Source organism: Ursus maritimus, unplaced genomic scaffold (genome assembly GCF_017311325.1).
Source record: "Ursus maritimus isolate PB19 unplaced genomic scaffold, ASM1731132v1 scaffold_8, whole genome shotgun sequence".
Classification (NCBI taxonomy): domain Eukaryota; kingdom Metazoa; phylum Chordata; class Mammalia; order Carnivora; family Ursidae; genus Ursus; species Ursus maritimus.
In genome coordinates this window covers 43,763,638-43,791,096 of record NW_024426996.1, presented here as the reverse complement: position 1 = coordinate 43,791,096, position 27,459 = coordinate 43,763,638, and the positions used below count along the sequence as shown (strand labels likewise).

Here is a 27,459-nt window from a genome sequence, read left to right as displayed (position 1 = left end):
TCCATCCCATTGGCTGAAGCTGCCCGGGGGTGGAGTGAGCGCTCACCAGTCCCATACACTACAGCTCCGCCCCGTCGCGATTCCTTGGGAAGGAGGAGAGGCCGGGGTGGAAGAGGAGCGACAGCTTGTTCCGAGAAGCCCCGACTGGGGACCATGGGGGGACAGGTGAGGCTACCGCCTGGAGAGCCCTGCCAGGAAGGTGAGTGTCTCTCCCCAGCCCAGGGACCTGGCATCTAGGGTGGTGACGAGACCGGGTGGGCGGTCCCGGGTACTTGAGGAGAAAAGAAATGAATACACCGACTCGTAACGCATTCATTCGCGCGTTTACTCATTCAGTCTTTGAGCCAGTCAATAGATATTTATTGGTGCGTACAATATGCCAGACTCTGGGAAAGCCTGAGTAGAACAAGATAGACATACGTGGCTCCCTCTCTGGTCCAGGAGACAGACCCATGTAAATTACAGCGTGCTGGGTGTCGGGACGGGGAAAATCGGGGTGCTGGGGGAATATTCCCAAGTCTCGTCCCAGAAAGACGCTTCCTCTGACTCAGACTCGCTTCCAGAGTCGGCGGTCGAAGTCACCTGGTGGGCAGAGGGCGTGCCCCGGGACTGGGCGGGAGTCTGTGTTGCGCCCTGCGTTGGCTCCAGAGGGTCAGACCCTGTGGGGGAGGTCAGGCGCCCTCGGCCTCGGAGGAGGGCTCTGGACCCGCCTGGGTCGTCCACATCTGTCTTCGAGATGAAAACTTTTGCAACCCTGCTAGCCTCGCGTCTGACTCGCTGTGCAGTCACTTCTTGGCTACTTAAGGCCAGAGCCCAACAGAAGAGGAGATCCGGGAACTGGGCTCAGTCGTTGGTAGGTTTGTTAACTGCCTGCTGGGCTGGGGTTTCGGACCCCCACGGAATCCTGAAAAATCGCTGGGTCAGGCCACTTGCTCTTTGCCAGGTGTTTACAACACTGGCCCACTTTCCGAAGTCACGGTACAGAACGTGCGTGTGAGCCAGGATAGAAGTAGGGACGGGCAGAGAAAGACAATTATCATATGGTTTCTCTCATCTATGGAACATAAGAACTAGTTAGATCCGTAGGAGAAGAAAGGGATAAAGAAAGGGGGAGTAATCAGAAGGGGGAATGAAGCATGAGAGACTATGGACTCTGATAAACAAACTGAGGGCTTCAGAGGGGAGGAGGGTGGGGGAATGGAGTAAGCTGGTGATGGGTAGTAAGGAGGGCACGTATTGCATGGTGCACTGGGTGTTATACGCAACTAATGAATCATCGAACTTTACATAAAAAAACCAGGGATGTACTGTATGGTGACTAACATAATAAAATATATTATTAAAAAAATAAAATTAAAATTAAAAAATTAAAAAAAAAAAAGTAGGGACGGGAATACCTGGGAGCGCACCGGCTGACAGGAAGGGTGTGTCTCAACTGAAATGACAGTTTTCCCCGCGTCGAGGCGAGGGCTGATTTCTAATTTACCCGGTAAGGACATGAAGGTGGGAGGAGTGAAGGGCGTGGCAAGAATGCCTTTCCAAAGTTGCTAACAACTTCCTGGGTTTCCTCTCCACTTGGCTCCTCCAAATTATTCTTTGATGCAGAGAGTTTAAACTAAAGAAAAGGGGGGGGGGCTGGAGGGAGTTGGAGAGGGTATCAGTGAACTAGCCAAAACTATTGCCAGCAAGAGAGAGAAGGGACACAAAGAAAGAGAAAATGCCTGAAAAACTCACAAACTACTCAAAAGCTGAAGTTTTGGAAGTGGCTACTAAAGCCGCTGGATCTGGAATTATTTCCTAGATAGACTGCATGACCTTTGTCTAAATAATTCCTAAACCAGTAAGTCAGACTATTAATAGTATATCCACCCTTGTTTACCCAAGATCTGTAAGGAGGGTTTGTGAATTACCCTTGCTTGTTTGAACTTAGATGTTTTTCCTGCTTTACTCATGCATTTAGTTCCAACAAGATGTATTCAAACTCAATGCTTAATACCTGTGATTAATTATAATTAATTGTGTGGGAAAGACAAGAGAAATCAGAATCCTTATCAATAGTGGGAAGAGATTAGGCTTTGGCACCAGTCTTCTCAGCTATGACTTAACCTCCTTGAGTCTTCAGCTATAAATTGGGAATAATTTGTACAGTTTACAGTTGTCAGATTACATATGAAGCACAGGTTCAGAGCCTGACATGGAGTAAAGGCTCAATTTTCCATTCATTCATTCATTCATTCATTCATTCATTCAAATAACAAGAATCTATGTGCCAGGCACTGACATGGGTGCTGCTATAGACGGGTTTGTAAGACAGTCTAGTCCTAGACTCTAGTAAGCTTCCCATGCAGCTCACTGTGTAGGAGGCAGATAACATGCAACAAACACATGAATAAAAAAGGACATTACAAGAGTGGTAGGTGTCATGGATAATGTATTGAGAGAGTCGAGGATGTTTAGATTGGGTACTCAGGGAAGGTCCCTTAGAGAAAGTTCTATTTGAGCTGAGATCCAGATGACAAAGAGTTCATCATGAGATCTAAGGATAGAGCATTCCAGCTGGACTTCCATAAAGAAAAAGTTAACGCCATACTTTGTTTTTTACTCTTAAAACCATAGATGTGTCAAAAGACTTCTAATCCAAACTTTTCTTTCTTTGTTTTAAAAAAGATTTCGTTTATTTATTTATTTGAGAGAGAGAGAGAGCATGAGTGGGGGGAGAGGCAGAGGGAAAGGGAGAAGCAGATTCCCCACTGAGCAGGAAGGTGGATACAGGCTCCATCCCAGGACCCTGGGATCATGACCTGGGCCAAAGACAGATGCTTAACCAACTGAGCCACCCAGGCACCCCTAATCCAAAATTTTCTTTAAAAAAAAAATTATAAATATATATATATAACACTGTGAAGGGTGTTTTTTCATTTAGGTTTTTCAGACTATATCACATATTCCACACATCTCAGTTTGAGTCCAACAGCCAATAGAGGCTTATTAATTTGAAAATATGACACCATGAAAATACGGTGTAAGAAATACACCCACCTGCATGAAGATTATGTGGCCAGGAACTCTATGGGGTTATGAGGAAACAGGACAGAAAGACTAGGCTGTAAAGAGTTCAAACCATATATCCCAATGCATCTGCTTGAGAATTCTGACCTGGTTTGGCAGTAGGGAGAATAAGCTGGAGATGGAGAGGGATCCAATGGTTTTCAAAGCTTTCTTTGACCATGTGGACCACTTTTCCAGGGTGCAGCCAGCTAGCAGAGCAAAGAATGACATAGATGGGTTTTAGGGCTGATTCAGCCTGGCATGATTTTGAGAGGAAGAAATTAAGGAACTGCATTCTTTGAGAACCAGCTGTATCTCTCTTGTACTGATGAGGGTATGTCCCATATTCGTGTATATAATCTTAAATTTTCAAAACGGGTTTGCATAAAAATGTATGTTTATCTTGACACGTAATTAAATTCTGTGTTTTATTAGGTAGTCATTATCTCCTTTTTACAGATATAGAAACCAAGGCCCAAAGAATTGAATAATGTTTCATAATTAGTGATCAAACCAGGCACAAAATTATTTGGGCCTTTGTTTCTCTGTAGGTGCCCATCCCCACTCTCTGGTTCTCTTGGATGCAGTGGTATTCATTTTAACGACTCTGAGATTTTACTCTTAAAGACATCTATGTCAAAACATTTCTCAAAATTCCACCAAGTGAACACAACTTCCATTATCAGGAAAAACTTCATTTTTTTGTGTAATATATAGCTGCTTTTCTATTGCACTAAAAAAAAAATTTCCTCCAGATTTTTGCAAGTTGTTTTTCCAACCATCCATAGATGTCCTAAGTGCTGAAATTCAAAAGTACTCAAAGGTAGTTAAGATTCTCCACTAAAGGTTATTCAGAAAACAATATGCTAAAAATAGTTGAGTCTAATATTTAATACATAATTGTTTTTATTTTTTTAAGTTTTTATTTTAATTCCAGTTAGTTAACATACAATGTAATTTTAGTTTCAGGTGTACAATATAGTGATTCAGCACTTCCATACACCACCCAGTGCTCCTTAATCCCCGTCCCCTATGTCACCCATGCCCCCCCAACCATCAGTTCTCTATAGTTAAGAATCTATTTCTTTCTTTCTTTTTTTTTTAAGATTTTTTTATTTATTTGAGAGAGAGAGAGCATGCATGAGCTGGGGGGAGGAGCAGAGGGAGAGGGAGAAGCAGATTCCCTGATGAGTGAGAAGCCCCACACAGGGGTCTCAATGCCAGGACCCCAAGAACATGACCTGAGCCGAAGGCAGATGCTTAACCGACTAAGCCACCCAGGTGACCCAAGAGTCTGTTTCTTGATTTATCTCTCTTCCTGTTTTTTTCCTCCCTTGCTTGTTTGTTTTGTTTCTTAAATTTTACATATGAATAAAATCATATAGTATTTGTCTTTCTGTGACTGACTTATTTCGCTTAACATTATACTCTCTAGCTCCATCCATGTCATTGCAAATGGCGAGATATTATTCTTTTTTACGGCTGAATAATACCCATTGTATACATATGTATATGCCACATCTTCTTTATCCATTCATCAACTGATGGACACTTGGGTTGCTTCCATAATTTGGCTATTGTAAATAATGCTGCTATAAACATAGGGGTGTTTTTATATTCTGGATTGTAGGATAGTTCTTTTTTTTTTTTTTTTAAAGATTTTATTTATTTATTTAACACAGATAGCGACAACCAGCGAGAGAGGGAACACAAGCAGGGGGAGTGGGAGAGGAAGAAGCAGGCTCCCAGCAGAGGAGCCTGATGTGGGGCTCGATCCCATAACGCCGGGATCACGCCCTGAGCCGAAGGCAGACGCTTAACCGCTGTGCCACCCAGGCGCCCCATGGATAGTTCTATTTTTAATATTTTGAGGAACCTCCATACTGTTTTCCAGAGTGGCTGCACCAGTTTGCCTTCCTACCAACAGTGCAAGAGGGTTCCCCTTTCTCCACATCCTGGCCAATACCTGTTGTTGATTTTAGCCATTCTGACAGGTGTATTATCTCCTTGTAGTTTTGATTTGCATTTCCCTGATGGTAAGTGATAATGAACATCTTTTCATGTGTCTGTTGATGATCTGTATGTCTTCTTTGAAGAAATGTCTATTCCTGTCTTCTGCCTGTTTTTTAATTGGATTATTTGTTTTGGGGGTGTTGAGTTTCATAAGTTCTTATCTATTTTACCTTTAACATTTAGTAACTTTAGTGATGTACAGGTTGTAAAGTGTGGTGAAAAGAGCAGCAGTTTATGTAGGAAGTCTGATGGTCAGCAGTCCTAGAGTACTTGGCTTCTAAACATGCTGATAGTGGTAAGATTTGTTTAATTTTTAAGATTTTATTTATTTGAGAGACAGAGAGAGAGGATGAGGGTAGGGAGGGGCAAAGGGAAAGNNNNAAGAGAGAGAGAGAAGCAGACTCCCTACTGAGCAGGAAGCCTGACGTGGGTCTCAATCCTGGGATCCAGAGATCATGACCTGAGCTGAAGGCAGATGCTTACCGACTGAGCCACCCAGGCACACCATTTTTGTTTTTTTTTTAAAGATTTATTTATTTGTTTGAGAAAGAAAGAGAGAGCATGCACACAAATGAGTGGGGGGAGGAGCAAAGGGAGAGGGAGCGAGAAAATCCTCAAACAGACTCCCCGTTGAGTGTGGAGCTTGATGCAGGGCTCGATACCAGGACCCTGAAATCCTGACCTGAGCCAAAAGCAAGAGTTGGACGCTTAACCGACTGAGGCACCCCTTAATTTTTTTTTTAAATCAGTAGTGTCTTCTCAATTTTACTTTGGTTAATTGAAATAATGGTCTTCTTACCCAGACTTAAGGAGTTTATATGTAGATATATTACTGTGACTTGATTTCCATACTTGCTCACAATCAGTTGTCATTATGTGCCAAATTTTCTCTAAATTATTTCTCATTTCTATTCTGCTCCCCTTGTTCCTGTTTGATAGTTCTCTCACTAAAATTGTCAGCTCCATGAGAACAAAGACCTGTTCACCTCTCTTGTTGGTCACTGTCTCACCCGTACTTAGAACAGGGCCTGGTACTCAGGAATTGCCCAATAAGAATTTGCAAAGGGTTGAATAAATGAATACCTAACATAGTGCCTTGCATGGTAGGTTTTCAACAACTATTTTGTTGAGTGAATAAAAGAAATAGATATATGGATGTACAATGTTGTTATAAAGTCATAATGAAGCTGTGAGAAGAAGTTTGTTTCATCAGCAGCATTAAATAATGATGATACAGTGTTATGATGGAAAGCGACTAAGAAGTTCCTTTTTTTTTTTTAAGACTTTATTCATTTATTTGAGAGAGTGAGGGCAAGAGAGCATGAGCAAGGGGATTGGCAGAGGGAGAGGGAGAAGCAGGCTACCCGCTGAGCAGGGAGCCCCATGCGGGGCTGAATCCCAGGACCCCGGGATCATGACCTGAGCTGAAGGTAGCTGCTTAACTGACTGAGCCACCCAGGCGCCCCAGAGAAGTTCCTTTAGAGTGCGAGGGCAGAGAAGGCCTTTCTGAGGAAGTAACATTTTAAAGATTTATTTACTTATTTTAGAGAGAGAGAGAGGGAGTGAGAGCGGGGAGGGGCAGAAGGGAGAGGGAAAGAGAGAATCTCAAGTGGACTCCATGCTTAGCTCAGAACCGGATGGGGGGCTCGATCTCATAACCCTGTGATCATGACCTGAGCTGAAATCAACAGTCGGATGCTTAACCAACTAAGCTACCCAGGTGGCCCAGGAAGTGACATTTGAAAGCTCTGCTGCAACTACCAAGGCTAAGTGACAAGTAACAAAGCTTTGAGGTGAGAAGGAATTTAGCCTATGAAAACAACAGGACAAAAACAAACAAAAAGCAATTGTAGGGAATGTGGTTAGGGAGAACTGGAGGCAGGATTCTATAGGCTCTTGTAGACTGTGGTGGGAATTTTAGATTTTTCCTAAAAAAGAAGGGAAGCCATTGTGGAATTTTAGAGGGAGAAATGACAAGACTGGACCTACTCATCTAAAGACTCATTTCACCTGATCTTGCCCCCTGCTATATCTTGACGTCATCTCAGGCCATCTCCCTTCTACCACCCCAGTCAGCCTCAAGCACAGTCCTGCCTCAGGGTTTTTGCATTTACACATAGCTGAGAGGTTTGTCCACTTAATTAAAAAAAATCCTTTATGCTACTCTTCCTGCTTTCCATCGTACTCAACATATTATATAGTTATTAGTTCACTTGTTTATTTTGTTGCCCCTCATTAGAATACACATGAGAGCAGGAATTCTACTTTATTTACGATTGTATCCCCAGCTTCTAGAAAATGCCAGCCAGACAGTAGATACTCAATAATTATTGAATCAGTGAGTGAAAAGACGGCTAGTGTTATTTCAGAGAATGAGGGAGAGAGAAGGAGATGCAACGTGATGTCAGAGGTGAGCAGGCTTCCGAGCGTGTAAAGCTTTTAAAGAGTTCAGGATTAGGAGTTTAGATTTTGTTATAACTGCAATGAAAACTCATGGGGGGGGGAGGGAAATTAAGCAGGGGAGTGACATAATCTAATTCACACTGGCTGATATTTGGAGACTACTTTTCAGGGGACATAAAGAAATTCATTCATATTTCTTTGTATGCTAATAGGAATAGGCAAGTATATCAGTCAGCTATTGCTATGTAACATACAGCCCAAAATGCAATGGCTGAAAACAACAGTCCTATATTCTTGCCTATGTGTCTGTAGGTTGGCTGATGGTTGGTTGATCTAGCCTGGGTTCTCCTGGGTGTCTCTGCCTCAGGCTACATGGCCACCTGGGTTTGGCTCCTTCATGTGGGATGAGCTTGGATCTTTTCATTTGGGGCTCAGGCTGAAGGGGCAGCAGCTGCTGAGGGAAGCTCTATTCCTAACCAATACCGAGGTGCAAGAGAGTAAACCGAACTACGTAAATGCATTGGAAGCCTGTCCTCATGTCCCCTCTGCTGCTGTCCCATTGGCCACCAACTCACTTCTAGCCTGACAGCAGAGGAAGAATATTCTGCCCACTTCAGGAGGGGTAAGGGAGTAACTATTTGCTGAATAATAAGCCAAACTAACACATAAAATAGATGGTGACATAATGATTTCCTCAAACTGGAAATATCTTGTAGTGATTGAAAAAGCAGTTTTATGTAATCATTGACATCTTAGGAACCAGCTTTCCTACTGTATGTAATTACCTGAATAATTTAAAGTATTATTCTCTATCTATAGGCAAATTGTACTTGAAAAGATTATTTGAAGCATTGCATCTTTGTATAACATTAATAATAATTTTTAGCTGGCTTTCTTTGTACTTTATGTTTTCACTCTTCTGAAAGAAAAAGAATACTGGCCTGGGAATTGGGTTGCTACTTGGCTGTAATACTGACAATTACATGGCTTTGGCAAGTAACTTAATATCTTGGCATCAGTTTCTTTAAAACGTCTTTCGATTACAAGTGCCCGTGAGTTTAAAGCTGGTGTATCAACAACATTTATGAGCCACTGGGATTGTAAGTAAATTACTCTGGGAACAAAGATTGTGTATGATCAAATCACAGAATTACAGAAGACATCTTCAGAATCGCTGAGTCAAACTCCCCTATTTTAGAGATGAGGAAACTGAAATCACGTGTAAAAATTCAACTTGTCCATGATTAGAGATAGTAACAGAGCTCAAGGTGAGGAGAGGCACAAAATCCATAGAAAACTTAACTTTACTTCGAAATTTTTAGTTTGTGTGTAAGTGAACTTTCACACTTGTACGTGGAAGATGCGTATTAAGTTCACCCCTACGAAACTGTTATGTTTATGGGGTCAAAAATTGTCAAATATCATGAATTACATATATTTCAACATCACTAAGAAGTTTAGCAGTACTGTTTGTGAGAGTATAAACATTGTACACGACTCAAATGTCCACCAGCTGTAAAACAGGAAAACTAATTGTGAGGTAGTCACACAGCGGAACTCTGTAGAACAGTGGGCAAAAACAAGTCCTACAGCCACGCGCATCAACACTGATAAATCTCAAAAACAAGCAAGTCCCCAAAGAATACGTACTGTGTGATTTACATTTTATAAGGTGCAGAAGAAGCAAAACTTAACACTTTGCTCTTTAAAGATATAGTCATATAAGGGAAATCTTTTTTTTTTTTTTAAAGAAAAGCGATCTTATGCAGGAAGTCAGGATATTGTCACTTCTGAGAGGTAATGTTTTATGTCTTAAATTAGGTGGTTGACACATTGGTGTGTATTGAGTTCTTCTTTATAACTGACACATATTTTCTAAATATTAATTACTCAATATTTAGAAAAATTAATAAGAATAATACCAAAGAAGTAATATGCGCTGGGGTGCCTGGGTGGCACAGCGGTTAAGCATCTGCCTTCGGCTCAGGGCGTGATCCCGGCGTTGTGGGATCAAGCCCCACATCAGGCTCCTCTGCTATGAGCCTGCTTCTTCCTCTCCCACTCCCCCTGCTTGTGTTCCCTCTCTCGCTGGCTGTCTCTATCTCTGTCAAATAAATAAATAAATAAATCTTTAAAAAAAAAAAAAAGTAATATGTGCTCCCTGCTGGCAGGAGTACAAACTGGGACAGTCACTTTAGAGAGCTGTCATAGTATCTATGAAAATAAAACATAATGAATGTAATAGATTTTCTGTATGTTGAATAAAGTTTAAACTCCCTGGATAATTACTTTGCTTACTAGAATCTTAAGAAGCCAATTGAGATATCTCTGATTCCTCTGAAATACTCCAGACTCCCTGCCCACACATTCTACTTCACCCATCTGTCCCCTGCCCCCCACTCCACACCCCCTACCCCACACTTCACTCCTCCAGTCCCTCCTTCAGTCACATCTGCTGTAGGCTCTCTCCCCAATAGGCACCCAATGTAAAACAATTTAAGTTCTAAGGTCAGAAACGAGACAAGATTTTTATTATTTTTCCTGCCATAAAACTTGCAGCATTAATAGCTACTACTCACAATAAGAACTTACAAAATGCAACAAAGATTATTTGCTTTCCCTTATCACCCTCTGCCCCCACACCCCCTAAGATGTTGGAAACATTGCTATGTCAACAGCTTAGAAAGAATATTGTTTCACTGGAATGAGCCCTGCCTACACTGTTTTCAGAGATGAAGTTTTGGAATGGTTATGTTAATTACATAGTAAGTAACACCAGTGCAGCCATGCAATTCACTGGAAAGTCCAGTCACATGTTTTCCCAGGAATTCATGTAATGGAAATTCTTACTATAAAAATCACTTTCCATTCTTGGGTTTTCAATGAGATGAACAGTGACTGGAACACTGTTTGCCAACGGCTGGCTTATTTGAAGATAGGCAATTCTTCTTAAAACAACCTGCCTGAAAATTCCTCAGTGTTACAGAATATCCCTAAAGTCCTAATAATTCTCCTTGGAATACTTAGAAGTTTTGACTTAGAATCTATTCTGTATCTTTGAAACAAAGTTGATTCATTTTCAACTTATAGAAATAAGTGAAATAATAATCATGAAAAGCTTGAATGCCATTATTTTACCTTTTTAGGGACCTGCACTTTAATGTTGTTTCTTAACTTTGTACGTGGTAAGTTCAGATAACTGCATAATGTTATGCCAGGGAGGCATATCCAGTTACCAACATTTTGTCCCTAAGACATCATTTGGTCAAACTGTCTTTTGTTCAGATGCCTTCTAAGATTTTGGGGGATGTAAAACTAATTTTTTTCACTGAATTCTAAAATTGTAGATTATTTGTTTTTCTTTGTCTTTTTTGTTTAGAGTAATTCAGAATGGGAAAATATGCTTTTTTAAAGAAAAAATGAAACTGGAAAAAATGAAACTAATGTAACACTGTATGTTAACTATACTTCAATTAAAATGAAATAATGGGGCACCTGGGTGGCACAGTCAGTTAAGCATCCAACAATTGGTTTCAGCTCAGGTCATGATCTCAGGGTGGTGAGATTGAGCCCCGTGTCAGGCTCCATGCTTAGCACAGAGTCTGCTTGAGATTCTCTCTCCCTCTGCCTCTGCTCCTCCTGTTCTCTCTCTCTCTGTAAAATAAATAAATAAATCTTTAAAAAATAAAATAAAATAAAAATAAAAGGAAATTACTATCGGGACTTGATCAAGATAAAAAGCTTTTGCACAGCAAAGGAAACAGTTGATAAAACCAAAAGACAACCGACAGAATGGGCGAAGATGTTTGCAAATGTCTTATCAGATAAAGGGCTAGTACCCAAGGTCTATAAAGAACTTATCAAACTCAACACCCAAAAAACAAATAATCCAATCAAGAAATGGGCAGAAGACATGAACAGACATTTCTCCAAAGAAGACATACAAATGGCAAACAGACACATGAAAAAATGCTCCACATTACTCGGCATCAGGGAAATACAAATCAAAACCACAATGAGATACCACATCACAACAGTCAGAATGGATAAAACCAACAAGTCAGGAAACAACAAATGTTGGCAAGAGTGTGGAGAAAGGGGAACCCTCCTACACTGTTGGTGGGAATGCAAGTTGGTGCAGCCACTCTGGAAAACAGTATGGAGGTTCCTCAAAAAGTTGAAAATAGAGCTACCTTATGACCCAGAAATAGCACTACTGGGTATTTATCCAAAGGATACAAACAGTGATCTGAAGGGGCACCTGCACCCCAGTGTTTATACCAGCAATGTCCTCAATAGCTAAACTATGGGAAGAGCCCAGATGTCCATCGACAGACGAATGGATAAAGAAGCTGTGGTATATATACAATGGAATATCACTCAGCCATCCAAAAAAAAATGAAATCTCACCATTTGCAACAATGGGGATGGAACTAGAGGGTACTATGCTAAGTGAAATAAGTCAAACAGAGAAAGACAATTATATGATTTCACTCTTATGTGGCATTTAAGAAATAAAACAGAGAATCACAGGGGACGAGAGAAAAAAAATAAAACAAGACAAAACCAGAGACGGAGACAAACCATAAGAGACTCTTAATTCTAGGAAACAAACTGAGGGTTGCTAGAGGGGAGGTGGGGGAGGGGATGGGGTAACTGGGCGATGGACATTAAGGAGGGCATGTGATGTAATGAGCACTGGGTGTGATATGCAACTGATGAATCACCGAACTCTACTCTGAAACTAATAATACACTATATGTTAATTGCATTTTGATAAAATAAAGTTTAAAAAAAAAGGAAAAAAAAGTTGAGAAGAGGGTCAGAAAATCTTGTCACACTATCACCTTGCTGGCAGGTAGCTTTTCAAGTGGAGAACAGATTTAAAAGTTCCTTATATTGTCTACAGTGGGTTCACTTTGTGTTTTAGTGTTTAGCTTTAAAATTCTAAGACACTGAAAATAATGGGTCTGGTTCAGTAGATTTACGTGTTTATTTGAGTCCTATTCTAAGAAAAGCATACTGATGTTTAACTCATTTTTTTACTAGATTTTATTTAGGAGAAGGTAGATGAGTAGACCTGAAAAATCATTCTTATAGGGAAAGTGGTACAGAAAACTAAACCCACTTTGAACACATTTTCAGAGATGCACCATCACCCCACCAAGCAGGTTAGCTAAATTTCCTATAAGATGCAGACAGTGGATCGTGACGCCTGTCCCTACACTCAGGTATCGCGAACCCTGCTTTCCAGGAGCCACGCTGACCGGGTGGAGGAGGGCGGTGGGTCTGGGGGGCGTGAGGAATGGCTGAGCTGTGGCAACGCCACACGCTACCCTTGCTGCTCTGGCAGGTGCCGTTCTGCTGGAACGAAGAGCCGAGCAAGTATTGCCAGATTCTCCAATTTACATGAGGAAGTCAGACTTTCAGGTGACAGCTCTCTTTTGTAAATGATAACAACTAAACCCTTTTAAAGACATTTTAAGAACCTGTGGGAGCCAAACTGAACTTGTCCACAGGCATGTGAACCACTGGCTGGGAACGTTCCTCCATGTAGTAAAAAATCAGTCTCAGGACCGTCCACTCGGGTTTCTCTTTCTCGGAGAAAAAAGGAGTAAATATTAATGTATCTCCCTTTTGTGTTTGTTGACATTTCCTTCTGTGCTTTTTTCCAGGCTACGTGCTGTCTCTGCTCTGCCCCAACTCCTCCCAGGCCTGGTGTGAGATCACAAACGTGTCACAGCCGCTGGCTTCTTCTGTCCTCTACAGGGACCTGAATTCCAGCAGAAGCAACTTGAGCACTTCTGCAAAAGTCGAAAACAAATACAGTCTGTATGTGGGCCTGCTGCTGGCAATCGGTTCAAGTATTTTCATTGGCTCCAGCTTCATACTGAAAAAGAAGGGCCTCTTGCAACTGGCCAAGAAGGGCGTTACCAGAGCTGGTAAGAAACGGATGCAACTAGCCAATTCAGGTTTCTGCAGCAACTGCAGAAATGACCCTGTTGTAAGACCTTAGTGCTATAGTAATAATATTTTATTGTCTCTATCTTAACCCCTATTCTCTGTTCTTAGCAAATCTCCCACGCAGTTTTTAGGATTGAGCCAGCTGTGTCTCCTTTGGGGTGAAACTAAAGTTCTTGTTCCCAGAGGTTGAGAGTGTGACTTGAGTCCTTCTTTCATAGCTTTTGTGTGCAATTTCAGTATTCAAGGTCAGACGCTACTTCCCTGCTTAGAACAATCAGTGGCTTCTCTTTGCACTCAGAATTAAACCCAAACACCTTTCCACAGTCTCTTACCTCCTGTGTAAAATGGCCCTTGCAACCTCTCCAGCTGTATCTTCTGATACCCTGCCTGTCACCGACTTTTCTCTGCTTCCCAGAATAGACCAAGTTCTTTGCCACCTCCAGGTCTTTTCCCTTCCCCTGGGACTCTCTTCATTTGGCTGACTCATCCGTCAGACTTCAGCTCAAGTATCAGCACCTTCGCTGGTTTTCCTGTCTGGGGAGGTGTCCCTCACCAACCCCCCCTTTACTCTCTCTTATTGCGCTAAGGGTTTCCTTCATTGTACCTAAAATAATCTGTCATTGTAAATGTATTGCTTATTTACTCGCTGATTGATAGCAGATGGAGAAGAGCAGGAACCTTCCCTAGAATAGTGTTTAAGACCCAATAAATATTTGTTAAATCAATAAATGGATAGCAATAGAATTAGGCTGCTGTTTATAGTGACGTTTCACACGCTGAGTAACTCAGCTTAACTACCCCTCATTAACCATGAACTTCTATGCATTCTTTTTTGCTTTTTTTTTTTTTTTGCCATTTTGATGTAGTCAATATACAAACACTTCACGTATTTAATGTATACAATTTGATGAGTTTGGACATATGAAAATACCTGTGATACCATCACTATAATCAAGATAATAAACATATGTATTACCTCCCACAGTTTTCTTATGTCCCTTTTCCTTCTTTTTTTTTTGTCATCAGAATATGTAACATGAGGTCTGCTCTCCTGTATTTTTTTTTTGCTCTTTCAGACCTTTTTATTTACAGTTTGTGTTCAGTGCAAATCAATTCTATAATATGAGAAGTTACTATGAATCAAAGCCTAAATACACGAACACAATATACAATCCAGAATAGCTGTACAGCACTCAGGTGTGAAACAAAACAGTGTTTACTCACATACACAGCAGCTTGGCATCTGTTGGTTATGGTTGTTTCAGTGTAGGTCCCTAAAGATGGGGAAAAAAGACTTTGGTTATCAAGGCTACTGTGGCCATATTAGATATTTGATATTAGATGGGAACATCTAACCATCAGTGCATGACCATGCAAACAAAAGTCCTTACAGTGTCTATTTTTAAAAAGCTTTCTGTGCATCAAGGCAGACAACATCCAAGATTAGTTAAGAGATGATTTCTTAAAATGTGGCTTAAGAAGTAGGGACATGGAGGCGCCTGGGTGGCTCGGTGGGTTAACCGTCTGCTTAGGTCATGATCTCAGAGTCTTGGGATGGAGCCTCACATCAGGCTCCCTGCTCAGCGGGGAGCCTACTTCTCCCTCTCCCTCTACCTCTCCCCCTGCTTGCGCTCACTCACTCTCTCTCTCTCTGTGTCAAATAAATAAGATCTTTTAAAAAATAATTAAATAAATAAATAAAAGTGGCTTTTCAATCCACTGGAGAAAGGATGGATTATTCAATCAAAAGTGTTAAGACAATTGGCAAAAATTAGAGGAAAAAATATGAGTTCTACTTCATACCATTCAGGAATTTAAAATGAAATTATTTTTCTCAAGAAACCTAAAAGAAGGTCTTTCTAAGCATGCAGATAAAGGAAGAATCTATCCTGTATAAAGGAAGAGACTATCTGGATTGATTTTTTTTTTAAAATCCTACATGGAAACGCCCCCCACCAGTCCCAGGCTCATATGTCATTTGCTTTTAGTTTTAGTTTAGTGTTTCCAAAATACATGACAGACAAAGGATATTAAGATCCACAGTTGATAAGAAAAAGATTAGTACCCTAAGATACAATAGGCAAATACATAAACAAGAAACTCACAAAATAAGAAATGCAAGTGTCCAAAAACATATATAAGTAAATGTTATTTCACTAGTATCAAAAGAGATACCATCATATAAAAAGGAGCTCCTGGGTTGTTTACCATTTTTCTTTTTTTTTTTTTTTTTGGTTAGGGGAGGGGAGGTCAGGGACAGAGGGAGAGAGAAAGAGGGAATCTGAAGCAGGCGTCAACGCCCAGCACAGAGCCGATCATGACCCTGAGATCATGACCCCAGCCGAAATCAAGAGTCAGACGCTTGGATGCTTAGCCAGCTGAGTCACCCAGGTTCCCCTGTTGCCTGTCATTTTAACAAGGTTTCGTTTTTTCTTTAAAAAGCCCTGTGTTGGTAAGGGACTCTGGAAACAAAATAGCCCTCCCAAACATTGCTGGAGGCAGTATAAACAGGTACAGACTTTCCTAAGAGCAATTTGGTAAAGTTTAAAAAATGTCAATGTCTTAAAACCTAGTAATTCCACTTCTGGAAATTTATCTTAAGAGGTGAACAAGTATACCACCTATAGTTACATACCAGAGTATTTATTTAAGGGTTTTATATAATGAGAACAAAAGTAGAAACTCAGTGTGTGTGTGTGTGTGTAGCTGCACACAGGTTAAGTAAATAATGATATGTCAGATTTTGAAATAATATTCAACCAGTAATTAAGGACATGAGAAAGTATTTATGATAATTAAGTTTTTTAAAGACAGATTATGAAATTATATTGTAATATTCCAATTTAATCATTTGCACATTTTGTAAGAAGAAAATCCTAAATAAATAAACTACTTTGCAAGATAATCTTCACAGCTACTACATCCTGTTTAGTTTAATTATAACAACATCAGAGAGGTCAAATCCATAGGATTAAGTATATTAAAATTGGTGAGAAAATTCCATTTTCTATAGCAAACATAACAATGACTTTAGGTCACAGATTACAGTAAAGAAAAGATAACCCTTGGAATATTGAGGAAAGCTTTCTATCGTTTTCAGTAGACTGGAAAGAAACTCAATTTCATAACGCTAAAGTAGAGAATGAGGAAGAGTCCAGCTGGCTTAAGCTTGTTATTCTCTGACTGACTATCCAAAATCTCGAAAGCTCTGTCAACCATCTTCTTCCCTTTAAGGTCCTCATTAGGTAGCAATATAATTTACAATTTATGGGTTTCTGTCTTTAATTTTAACTGTAGCCAAAACAAAGAATTGAGGGCTTACAATATTCTGTGCCCACACCTCTGGCGGGCATAAATACAGTAAGTCTAATGATGAAGTAAAATTCTTGCAAATGAAAAACTTACTTTCTATACAAATGAAAAGTGATGTCATCGAAAGCAGTTCGAGATCCTTAGGAATGACCAAGTAAATAAGCTGAAGACTAGCTATACTGAGTTGGCCTTAATGTGGGGTCTCAGTGGTGTGTCTCTCGATCGGGTGGGGGCCCCCAAATGTGGGGCGACGATAGGGTGGAAGCCACTGGTGTGGGAGGTGAAAGAATTCACCTGAGGCAGAACAAAGGAGACAGAAGTTGAGTGAATAGACCAGAGGGTGTGGTGGGCAGGGCCGCAGGGGAGAGGCTGTCTGCCATGAGGTGGGGGCTGTTTCTAAATGGGAAGATAAAGAGGTATGGGGACGTATGGAATTCTCCCTTTTTCAGCCGACTGTGTGTAGTTGTAAGTAGCCCAATGGTCAGTGAGGGCCTGTGGCCATCTTGAGGTGGGTCTCCTGATGGGCCTTTTCTGCATTCCATTGCTCAAGCCTGTTTACCTGAAAGCAGGCTCCACTTCAGTCTTGCCTTTTCCAACCATATTGCATTACTTCTCCTAGCAGTCAGTTCTTCAAACCTTCTTCCTCCACTTTAGAACCTAATTTTAATTTTTATTATGTTCCTAGGACAAGGTGGACATTCTTACCTCAAGGAATGGCTCTGGTGGGCAGGATTACTCTCAAGTAAGTGCTTACTGCTGAGAATAGTGTTTGCTTGTAAAATGATAAATAAATTACACGGAATTGTTTAACATTGATTACTTTTATCTTCTTGGTGAAGGATGGCATTCAAGTCTAGAAATTTTCGTGTGGGTATAATATATTGTCTTATATATAAAATATGTCGTATATTTTTAGAATTAATTATTCCTCTTCTCTCCCTGCACCTCCATGTTCTCAATACTATCTTGGAATGCAAGGGGGAAAAGTTAACATTTGAAATATTATATTTTATCACAAGCTTCTCCTTCGATTATATTTTATTCCCCAGAACAATGGAGGAAAATGCCTTCTTCCCACATTTCCCTGCTCCTAATTCAAATCAGTGACGGTTCTAGCTGCATGTTTTCTAAGGAATGGGTGCATTTTCCTGGTCAGAACCAAAACATGGGTAGATTAAAGTCCCTTCTGGCTGCTTAGCACTGAACAAATGGAGAGAAGATGAAGCTTGTTGGCCCTCCCCTTCTCCCAGACTTGCCCCGAGGACTACCTGAGACTGTTGGATGGGAAAGCACTTTATAGAGGCTCATACGGTGTGCAGAGAAGGCAGTGTTCTCGCTCATGGGCACTTTTGAAGATTTCTATCTCCTCCCCTAACTCCTCTGAATAGTCTTAAATCCCAAACCTAAAACTTCCGAAGGTGGGAGACTCTCGTTTCTCACCACCATCACCCTCTGTATCAAGAAGCCTCAGACTCCATTTATTTTCCCGTACCAAGTGACACACTTCAGGACTGGTGTGGTCCTCTTATGCAAAAGAATTGGATAACTTTTCTTTAATATTAGCATCTCAAAAGATGATAAATAAAAATTATTTAAATTTAAACTTGTATAGCCCTTTCCGTTGTTAAGGTGTTTTCTGTTTTCTTACTTAATTGGAATAAAAGTTGACAGGGACTGAATCGAGAAGATTCCAGATAGATATTTTGGATGACTTTTTCTCCTTTTCTCTCTCTCCTTGTGTCTCCTCACCCTCTACCCACACGATAGGATGAAAATATAACGAGAATGTTATGTGGCTAGATTTTATCTAGTGACAAACATACAGCACTTCAATCATGAAATTAATATTTTCCTGGAAAGCTGTCAATAGAGCTAAAATATAAATACTATCAAGTATTCAAGAAAGTTTCATATTTGAAGAAAACTGCCATAGCTCTTCTTAGAAAAGCAGTCTCCCAATTGTTCTGTTCTGGAAGTTTCTATATGTGTTATATTTCCCCAAACCTGAGTACTCCTGCAGATTTGGCTGCAGGAGAGGGGGAGGCCAGGAGCATAGCAACCACAGAGGGGAAAAGAAAAAGTATTCTGGTGTCTTTTATCTGTTCCAGAGACTCTCTCTACAGTCTAAGTGTTTTCTTGGCGTAGGTTGCCCTCATGAAATACTACATTTGTGGGCAAATGTTCAGTTGTGACCCACAAGAATAATTTGGCCCCAAGACAAGAGTCTTGTCCTGAGAGGGAGTTTCCCTCACTCTAGAAATCATCTCACAGACGTCTGGAGTTCTTCAGATAAGAGAAAGATTGCAGGAGCACATCTTTATGATTTTAAAGCTGCCCTCTGGGTCTCCTTGAGCTTCTAAGATACCGTTAAGGTGCTTTGGGATCATCGACAATCAGAGGCGCTGGCCCCCTGGGCCCGTGGTAGGCAGTTCTGGCTGTCCCCGCCGGTCAGTAGGTCTCTGCAGAGCATTCTAATTTGCCGCATGGTTTTTTTGTTAATGCGCTAACAGTAGGCATTCTTGAGCACGTAGAATTATTCTTTGCTTAGGCCCAAACTACCTCTAATTAGATTTTATCGAAGTGACCAAATATGGTTTTGTTAGTGACAGAACTAAAATCTCTATTGGAAGTTACTTAAAATGTGTATTCATCTGTCACCACTTTTCGCATTGAGTTTATATCACCAGGTAATCACAGTTTCTCTGCCTCCCTTAATAGCAGTCCTCTCCCACCCTCCGTTAGAAAAAGTTAAACTGTTCCTTTGAGCTGGATCTGTCAGGATCTTCGGGATAGAAGTCCATCACTTTGCATGTATCATTGCGTTTTCTCTTCTGACAAGTAAGTCCATCTCTCATATGACTACTGTGGCTTGTTTTCCAGTGGGAGCCGGAGAAGTGGCCAATTTTGCAGCTTATGCTTTTGCACCTGCCACCTTGGTCACCCCGCTGGGCGCTCTGAGTGTTCTCATAAGGTACGTGAGAAATGAACTTGGCTTCCTTTTTTTTTTTTTTAAGATTTTATTTATTTATTTGTCAGAGAGAGAAAGAGAGCACAAGCAGGGGGAGCAGCAGGCAGAGGGAGAAGCAGTTTCCCCGCGGAGCAAGGAGCCCAATGCGGGACTGGATCCCAGGACCCTGGGGTCATGACCTGAGCTGAAGGCAAACGCTTAACCGACTGAGCCACCCAGGCATCCCTGAGCTTGGTTTCCATAGAGATGTCAGTGCCGTGATGAGTATAAACCACAAGAAATACATTGCTAAGCATATCTTAAAACAAATTCTCATACAGCTCATTTGAGAAGACACAAGAAAGAGCAGTAGAAGCAGGGAATAAATTGTGTTGTATTTAGAAAACCTCTGAGAGTGGGCCTGGTTTCCTGCTAATATAAAGTAATCATGTGTTATGTTTACGTTTATTCAAAGAGTTTCACAGATTTCTCTCTCTCTCTCTCTCACCTGAACACATTGCCCATTCGATCCTCTCTGTTGTCATGGTGGTCAATGACCATAGTGGTCAGAGGACTTTTAAAAGCACAGTGTTTGGGTTAAATTTCAACTCTCACTTAAAGTCTTCCATTGTTTGCCAGATAGTTATGTTTGGAGACCTTTTGAAACAGGAATAATTTTCATGTTCATAGAACACAGATCTCATTTTTCTGAGTGGTCATTATCATGATCCCAAATGAACGTGTTCAGTGGGCGCATGAACTCTTACAGCTAAGCAACTCTTTTATTTATTGTAATTTTTCTATTCCTTTTCTCTCCATTATCCACCTCTAGTAGAAAGCCTATGACTAGGCCAACCCACTTCTTTTCACCTTCTTTGTAGGACTGTTTGAGAAGTAAATGAGTCAGTACACATAGAGCTCTAGAACCCTGTCTATGCATGGAACCGTAACTCTTAGTAGTAGCAGTATTTTGGCTGAGGCTCACAAGTCCTCACACGTGGCCGCATGAGGATGGCTCTAAGAAGGCGCCAGGTAATGGACCACAGTCTCAGGTGCACCTCTGTCCAGATCATACCCCCGTGGGAGTGCCAGGGCATCAAGGGAAGGAGGTGGGTGTGCGGGAGCCACGGCAGACCTGTTTGGTGGAGCAGCAGGGTGGCATAGTCTGTGTCCATGGCGGCGCCCACAGAACTTCCTAAGGCCATGGCAACCCAAGAGTGGGGACTGCTGAGTAAGTGAAAGTATCAGGGCGGTAGCAGCTGGTAAGAAAATACTTCCAGTATTTTGACAACCCATATGGTTGTACTGTGCGCACTAGCTAAATACCAGCCCCGAGCAGAGCGGTTCTTCTTTAGACATGTATCTTTTTTTGAAGCTTTCATGAGCACACATAGTCTCAATGAATTATGCCAGTAAGATGTAAAAGATCTTCCATTTTCTTTGGCTTTGTGGGAGAAGATGGGGAAACTGAAAATTAATTGAGTGGGATCTACCTCTCTTGGGAAGATGACATTGGTTCAGAATGTCTGTTAAAACCCTTTTGCTAAAAAGGAAACAGATTTGACTGACCATTTTTTTAAAAGATTTTATTTATTTATTTATTTGACAGAGAGAGACACAGCCAGCGAGAGAGGGAACACAAGCAGGGGGAGCGGGAGAGGAAGAAGCAGGCTCCCAGCGGAGGAGCCTGATGTGGGGCTCGATCCCAGGACTCCGGGATCACGCCCTGAGCCGAAGGCAGACGCTTAACGACTGAGCCACCCAGGCGCCCCTTGACTGACCATTTCTGAGTCTTAAAACTAATCAGGGTTTTCAGCATCCCGTAGCATATTCAGATCAGTTGATTGGCAACTGGGATAGAGTGGTAGGTGCCACAGTGTGACTTGTCAGCTGCTATGGAATCCAGTGTTAATTGAATGAGAGTGATTTTTTTTTTCTTCTCCCAACAGTGCAATATTGTCTTCCTACTTTTTAAATGAGCACTTGAACATTCATGGGAAAATAGGCTGTATATTAAGTATATTGGGGTCAACTGTGATGGTTATCCATGCCCCACAAGAAGAGGAAGTCACTTCTTTGCATGAAATGGAAATGAAATTGAGAGACCCAGGTCTGTGATTCAACCAAAAGAAACACTCAGATTCTGTTCCACTTTCTCTCCTCATAGATGAGTTTGTAATACTGTAAAAGGCTCCCTTCAAGCCTCGTTGTGGGTTGTATGATACAGTAAGTTTTGACTGTATTACAAGTCTTCGGTAAAGGTGACACAACGTACTGGTCCATCCATGCTTGCTCTCGACACACTGAAAGGAGATGGGGATAGGAGGGACAAAAAGCATATACGCCAACTCCAACTTTGGGCACTTTCCCCCTCTGAAAATAAAAAGTCAATCAGATGATACCTGCCGTACCTCATAGTGTTATCTGTGAAATTCAAATGATCATTTGTGAAGGTCCATTGTAAAATGGCGAGAGCCATGCAGAAAAATGTTGTTTTGTTTTTGTTGTTTTAATTTAATTTCACTTCCCTTTCTGAAACACTTACACTCCTAACTCATGACTAACAAGATTTTCCAAAAGATATGATCCTATTAGCATTTTCTGAAGTTGAATTCTTTTCTCTTCCAAACAGGATTTATTTCCTTTGCTGTAGTCATAACTGTGATCTCGTTGGTGCTGATTTTGATTGTGGCTCCCAAGAAGGGACAGACCAATATATTGGTCTACATTTCAATCTGTTCATTGATTGGAGCATTTTCAGTTTCTTCTGTCAAGGGCCTGGGAATTGCCATTAAGGAACTGTTGGAATGGAAGCCAGTTTACAAGCATCCCCTGGTCTTTGTTTTGCTGGCTGTACTTGTGCTCTCGGTGACGACACAGATTAACTATCTCAACAAGGCACTGGACACCTTTAATACATCTCTTGTGACTCCCATTTATTATGTGTTCTTCACATCCATGGTTGTAACTTGCTCCGCCATCTTATTCCAAGAATGGTACGGCATGAAAGCTGGAGATATCATCGGGACCTTGAGCGGGTTCTTCACCATCATCAATGGCATCTTCCTTCTACATGCTTTTAAGCACACTGACATTACCTGGAGTGACCTGACTTCCACTACTCAGAAAGAAGTCCTGTCTCTGAATGGTGGTGAAGACAAGTATGTCTTACTAGAGAACACAGAATGTTCAACCCCAGGATTCAATGATGACATTACCTTGTTTAGCAAGACTGAGGATCAAAGTCTCTAGAAACCCTGAACTTTAACCACATAAGACATTTGGAGAGGATAAATGCTTGATTTTTTGAAGAACTATTAGGAAAGCTGACATTTTTAAAGTTCTAACTAACAATCTAGATGTGAGCCCCCCCCCCCCAAAACAAAGCCTTCCTTTTGGCCATCAAATTTCAAAATCAAGGTGTGGATCCTCTTCCAGAAGACTTCTACTGTTTTTCATTTCTACAAACTTGAAATATTCTCTAAGCACAAAAGAAGTTAGAGTTATATGAGTCTCTGAGTAATCTCTTCTGGTCACAATAGATTTGTTTCTGCCAGGTGGCTCTTCATTTCTTTGGCTGCTATTCTTAGTAATTCATAGATAAACTTAACTATGTGCTGATAAGCAGAGTATCAATCATCATTCTCTGATGAGTCATAGTTTCAAATTATTAAAACTGAGAAGAGAAGTTACTGATGCTCCCCCCCCCCACTTCTATAATTTCCTTCTTTCTAAACTAGATAGCTAAAGAGTGAGTGTTAAAGAAAAAAATAGGCCTACCTTGGAAATTTGCTCCTTGGTGGGCTAGAATGCACCAGACACACAGCCCGTGAAGGGCTTATGAATTGTAATTCATTGCCATATCAGAAAAATTTATTACCAATTCAAAATTGGAGAATGAAGAGGAAGAGAAATTTTTAAATGAAACACAGTATTTTTTTCTTTTCACACACACAAAAAATGCAAATGATTACATTCAAGGCTTCTTTTAACTCAAACCTGAACAATGTAAGACAAAATTGAATTTCTGGAGAAGTCCAAGTGATTTCAGCTTTAGGGTTTCTTATATTCACTTTGTCCCTTTCTCTGTTATCCCAAAGGTCATTTTTCCTGTTGACAGAGAGATTTTGTAAAAGTAACTGGTACATTACTTTAGAATTATATGGTACACCTCAATTTTCTCAAATGTCTAATCCCCAAAGGGTAAGTTTTCCACAGACTGTTTGGAAACAATTAGAAAAAAATCTTTGCAAAACCCTGAATGAGTTATCATAATTGTTCTCTTGAAATTTGGCACTTTCACCATTATTAAGGAAATTATAGTTAGTCACTAACCTTTTTAACAATATACATATCCTACCACAATAAGTGGTAGATTGTCTTTTTCTGTTGAATTTCATCCTGACCATATTTTCCATACATTTTTATTGAGAAGGTTTTGGGAGAATAGGAAGGGGAGTGAACTTCCCAGAAAACAAAATATTAAGACCTCAGGGACTACTACAGAAAAATACCTTTTGCATATTAAGACTTCTGTACAATTTTCCTGTCTCCAAGTGCACAGCAGGAGTAACATTTTTGGTGGTTTGGCTTTCATGTTTATGGACAGATCACTCACTGATTTCATGAGAAAGAAATTACCTAATTCCAGACTAAACTTATTTCTATCAAAACAAAAATCCTAACCAAAAAGTTACGACATTAAGACAAAAACAAAACAAAAAAACCACTTCGGGTTGATTCGATTTTTCTGTTCCAACATCAGATTTTATTAGTTTTATTTGTTTGTTTGTAATCTAGCTCAAGCCCATCCTGGGTAATAATAATAAATTCTCTAATCGAGAATTCTGTTCAACTGACATAGGCATTTTCCAGTTCTGTTGAGCTCTGACCGATGTTCCCAGGGATGTCCTGAGGTGACCATGAAGCTGGAAAGGGCTATCAACAGTGTCTTCAGCACAGGTCAGTGTTGAGTGCACCCCAGTGCATTCTTATTTTTGACAATTGATAATCCATGGAAGATACATGGGTTGATACCTCAGGTCAAGTACGCGTTTACTCTGTTGATCGCTGTTTAATTGTATATCAGATATATAAGCTATGAACACAAGTTTGTAGGAAAAGTATTTTCTGAAAAGGTAGTGTTTAAAAATGGTAGAAATTCTTTGAAAGTTCTTTTTTTCCCTATTGAAAAATTCTACTGGTTTCTCCAGGATACTTCCTTAGTAAGGAAATTAAGGGCATCCAGCCTAAGGCCGTGGTGGTTCTCCACGCTAGTGAAATTCAGTGTCAGGTATTTCTTAAATGTCACCTGTTACAGAGCTTTGCCTTTGGTGTACTGTGCCCAGCTAAAGGTTCATGGAACACAAGAACTCATGTGTACCCTAGATTGGAAAATGAACTGGTGTTGACATACATGCCCAGGAGAAAGGCTGAGAAAGATTTAACAAGTTGAAATAGGTTGCAGAAACAATAAAATATTTTTAAAATTCTAAAAATCCCTGGTGGGTCTATGCATTGAAAAACCAAAATGTTACTGTAAATCTAACACTAACAATAATTTTTCCCAAATGGGAAGCTACTGTCTAAGAAGGAATAAAATGCTGGATCCCTGTATTCAGCCTAACTACGTTAGTCTTTACTGGGAGTTTCATATATGTATATATCTTAATATATATCTTTATCTCACCTAGGTATCATAAGATTTATTATGTGAATATCTGCACATGGGTCATTAGGGATTACAAAGCTGTGTTCACACAGCCAGATTGAAAGTTTTCCCAAATTCTGTAAATATAATAGTTTCATCTTATTTTTTTATATAATTTTACTCTTAGGTCAATGGCTAAGAACGTTATTTTTAGTTCAGATTGCAGAGAATGTTCATGAAACTCTTCAGATTTAGCAGCACGAAATTAACGCCTTTGTTTAAAGAGTGCAGAATGAAATACCCGGAAAGCACCCACGTTAGGCCTGATGTATGAGGCATTTAACAGAATTTAGTTCTCTTTGAATCAACATTTGGATTCTTATAGTCTTATTACTAGACAGTTAAGGACCATAAGTTGCCAATTTTCAGACATCCTTCATCTTTTCTTAAGTTGTATCACATTAGCTTGTTTTAAAGAAACCAAGTGAAAATGAATTCCATCATTATAACTATCTCAACACCAAAGTGATCCAACAAAAATATTTTTTCTGAAAGCCCATAAAACTGAACTAAATGCAATCTTCACATTCTAACAAAACTCTGTGGAAAAGTAATTTGTATGAATATATATGAAATATTCTCAAATATTTTGAATAAACTCTAGAGTCATGAAATTTTCTATTTTTCCAATGTTTATACATACTGGTCATTTTAGAAAGTTTACAAATTTTAATGTTTCTGTATATTTTTCATTTGCAATAAAATGTGGTTTAATTATGGTTGTTGGAGTTCAATTTTTAGTTTATTGAAGTTAAGTATATGTAATGGCAAAAATAACCCGTTTAGATTTGAGATTTTTTTTTTTTTTAAGTTTTGAGGTTAAAAAAAGAATCTGCACTTAGGTTAATTTTGGTCTATCATTTTCCTTGAAATTGAAATCTGTTTTTTACAAGAAGGCTCGCCACAAAACCATTTCCTGTATAATTGATTTGACACCTGAACCAAAAGTAGGAGAAACTGTCTTATCTTTAAATAATTGTATTGAACAAGACAGGTGTTCAAAGCAGTCAGTATAATGAAATCTCTCAGTTCAGAAATTTAAAAGGAGAAAGCATTATCAAAATATTTGGTAGCATTGCATTACGTTAAAATTTACATTTACAAACCCTCAGTGAATTTCCTTCTAGTCCCCGTGGAACTAATCTTCATTTCATGGGGGCACCTCGCTGGCTCAGTCCATGGAGCACGTGACTCTTGATCTCTGTGTGGGAGTCTGAGCCCCAGGTTAGGGGTAGAGTTTACTTAAAAAACAAACAAAAAACTTTGCTCCATGTATTGACCACATCACTATAACTTTATCAATTTTCCCTATTTTGATTTTTGAGAACAACCCTCTCAGTTGTTCCTATGGGAATGAATTCTCTAAGACGTAAAAGGCCTCTTTCTTACAGTATCCCATGTCCCCTCTTTCCCACCGTTGTATAAAGAAAGAAATAACACACAATTCCTTAAATCACATAGCTACTTAGGGCCAGAGTGAGAACCAACAGGCCAGCTTGCCAACACCCTGAACTCCTTGACCCACTGAATGTAAGCATCCCTAAGGGGGGCTTGGCGGAGCTGGCTGTGTGTGGAGACAGCGCATCCCCGCAGAGCGTTCATTCACTGTTCATCAAACATGACAGCACCCTGGCTTCAGTGTAGAGCAAGCCTCTAAGAGGTAAGCACAGGTTACCAAGAATCTTAAATTTTATTTATAACACCAAGCGACATATTTTTTCCAACTGAAAGCTCTGGTTGGTTGCAAAAAAACAACAAAAAAGCCTTGTGAGAGAGCTGGCTGCCTGAACCACCCTTTGACCCCTTCAGTCACAAGTCACGAAAAACCTTTCTTCTGGAGGGAAAAATGAATCTGTGTAAATGCCATTAGTATCGGAGAAAACCCTTGAGCTAGAAGGCATTTTAGTTTTTATATGTAGAACTTCCCACATGGCTGGGGGGAGTACAACCTCTGCAGGCCAAGCTCTACCAGCCGGCAGAAGACAAGTCTTCACACCAGTTCTCCGTCCTGGGACACTCCTAAGACCAGAGGGACCTCCCTCCCACCCAGCCTACACAATCA

The 27,459-nt window shown here is 40.3% G+C and overlaps 1 protein-coding gene and 1 long non-coding RNA gene across 3 annotated transcripts in view; one reads left to right on the top strand and one right to left on the bottom strand.

Annotated features, from left to right (window-relative positions):
* NIPAL1 (NIPA like domain containing 1) lies at positions 1-23,399 on the top strand. Its single transcript, XM_008701455.2, has 6 exons — positions 1-199; positions 13,140-13,406; positions 17,426-17,482; positions 19,621-19,711; positions 21,637-21,797; positions 22,320-23,399. Exons 1-6 carry the CDS (start codon positions 154-156, stop codon positions 22,937-22,939), a joined length of 1,242 nt encoding a protein of 413 aa, XP_008699677.1. The 5' UTR covers positions 1-153; the 3' UTR covers positions 22,940-23,399.
* The window catches only part of LOC103672712, a 28,055-nt gene continuing 12,906 nt past the window's right edge, over positions 12,311-27,459 (bottom strand). Inside the window, exons 5-6 of one of the 2 annotated variants that reach the window (XR_005833409.1) lie at positions 14,653-14,702; positions 12,311-13,268 (exon numbers count right to left, since the gene is read on the bottom strand). This is a non-coding gene — a long non-coding RNA (uncharacterized LOC103672712). Of the gene's footprint in view, positions 13,269-13,319; positions 14,703-27,459 lie in introns of those variants that run through there. The other variant, XR_571223.2, reaches the window with a different exon arrangement.

Bases quoted from the DNA above. Each gene is read 5' to 3' on its own strand.
- NIPAL1 (XM_008701455.2), top strand. From the start codon at position 154: ATGGGGGGACAGGTGAGGCTACCGCCTGGAGAGCCCTGCCAGGAAG. The intron at 200-13,139 runs GTGAGTGTCTCT...GCTTTTTTCCAG, and splicing joins TGGAGAGCCCTGCCAGGAAG to GCTACGTGCTGTCTCTGCTC. The intron at 17,483-19,620 runs GTAAGTGCTTAC...CTTGTTTTCCAG, and splicing joins GTGGGCAGGATTACTCTCAA to TGGGAGCCGGAGAAGTGGCC.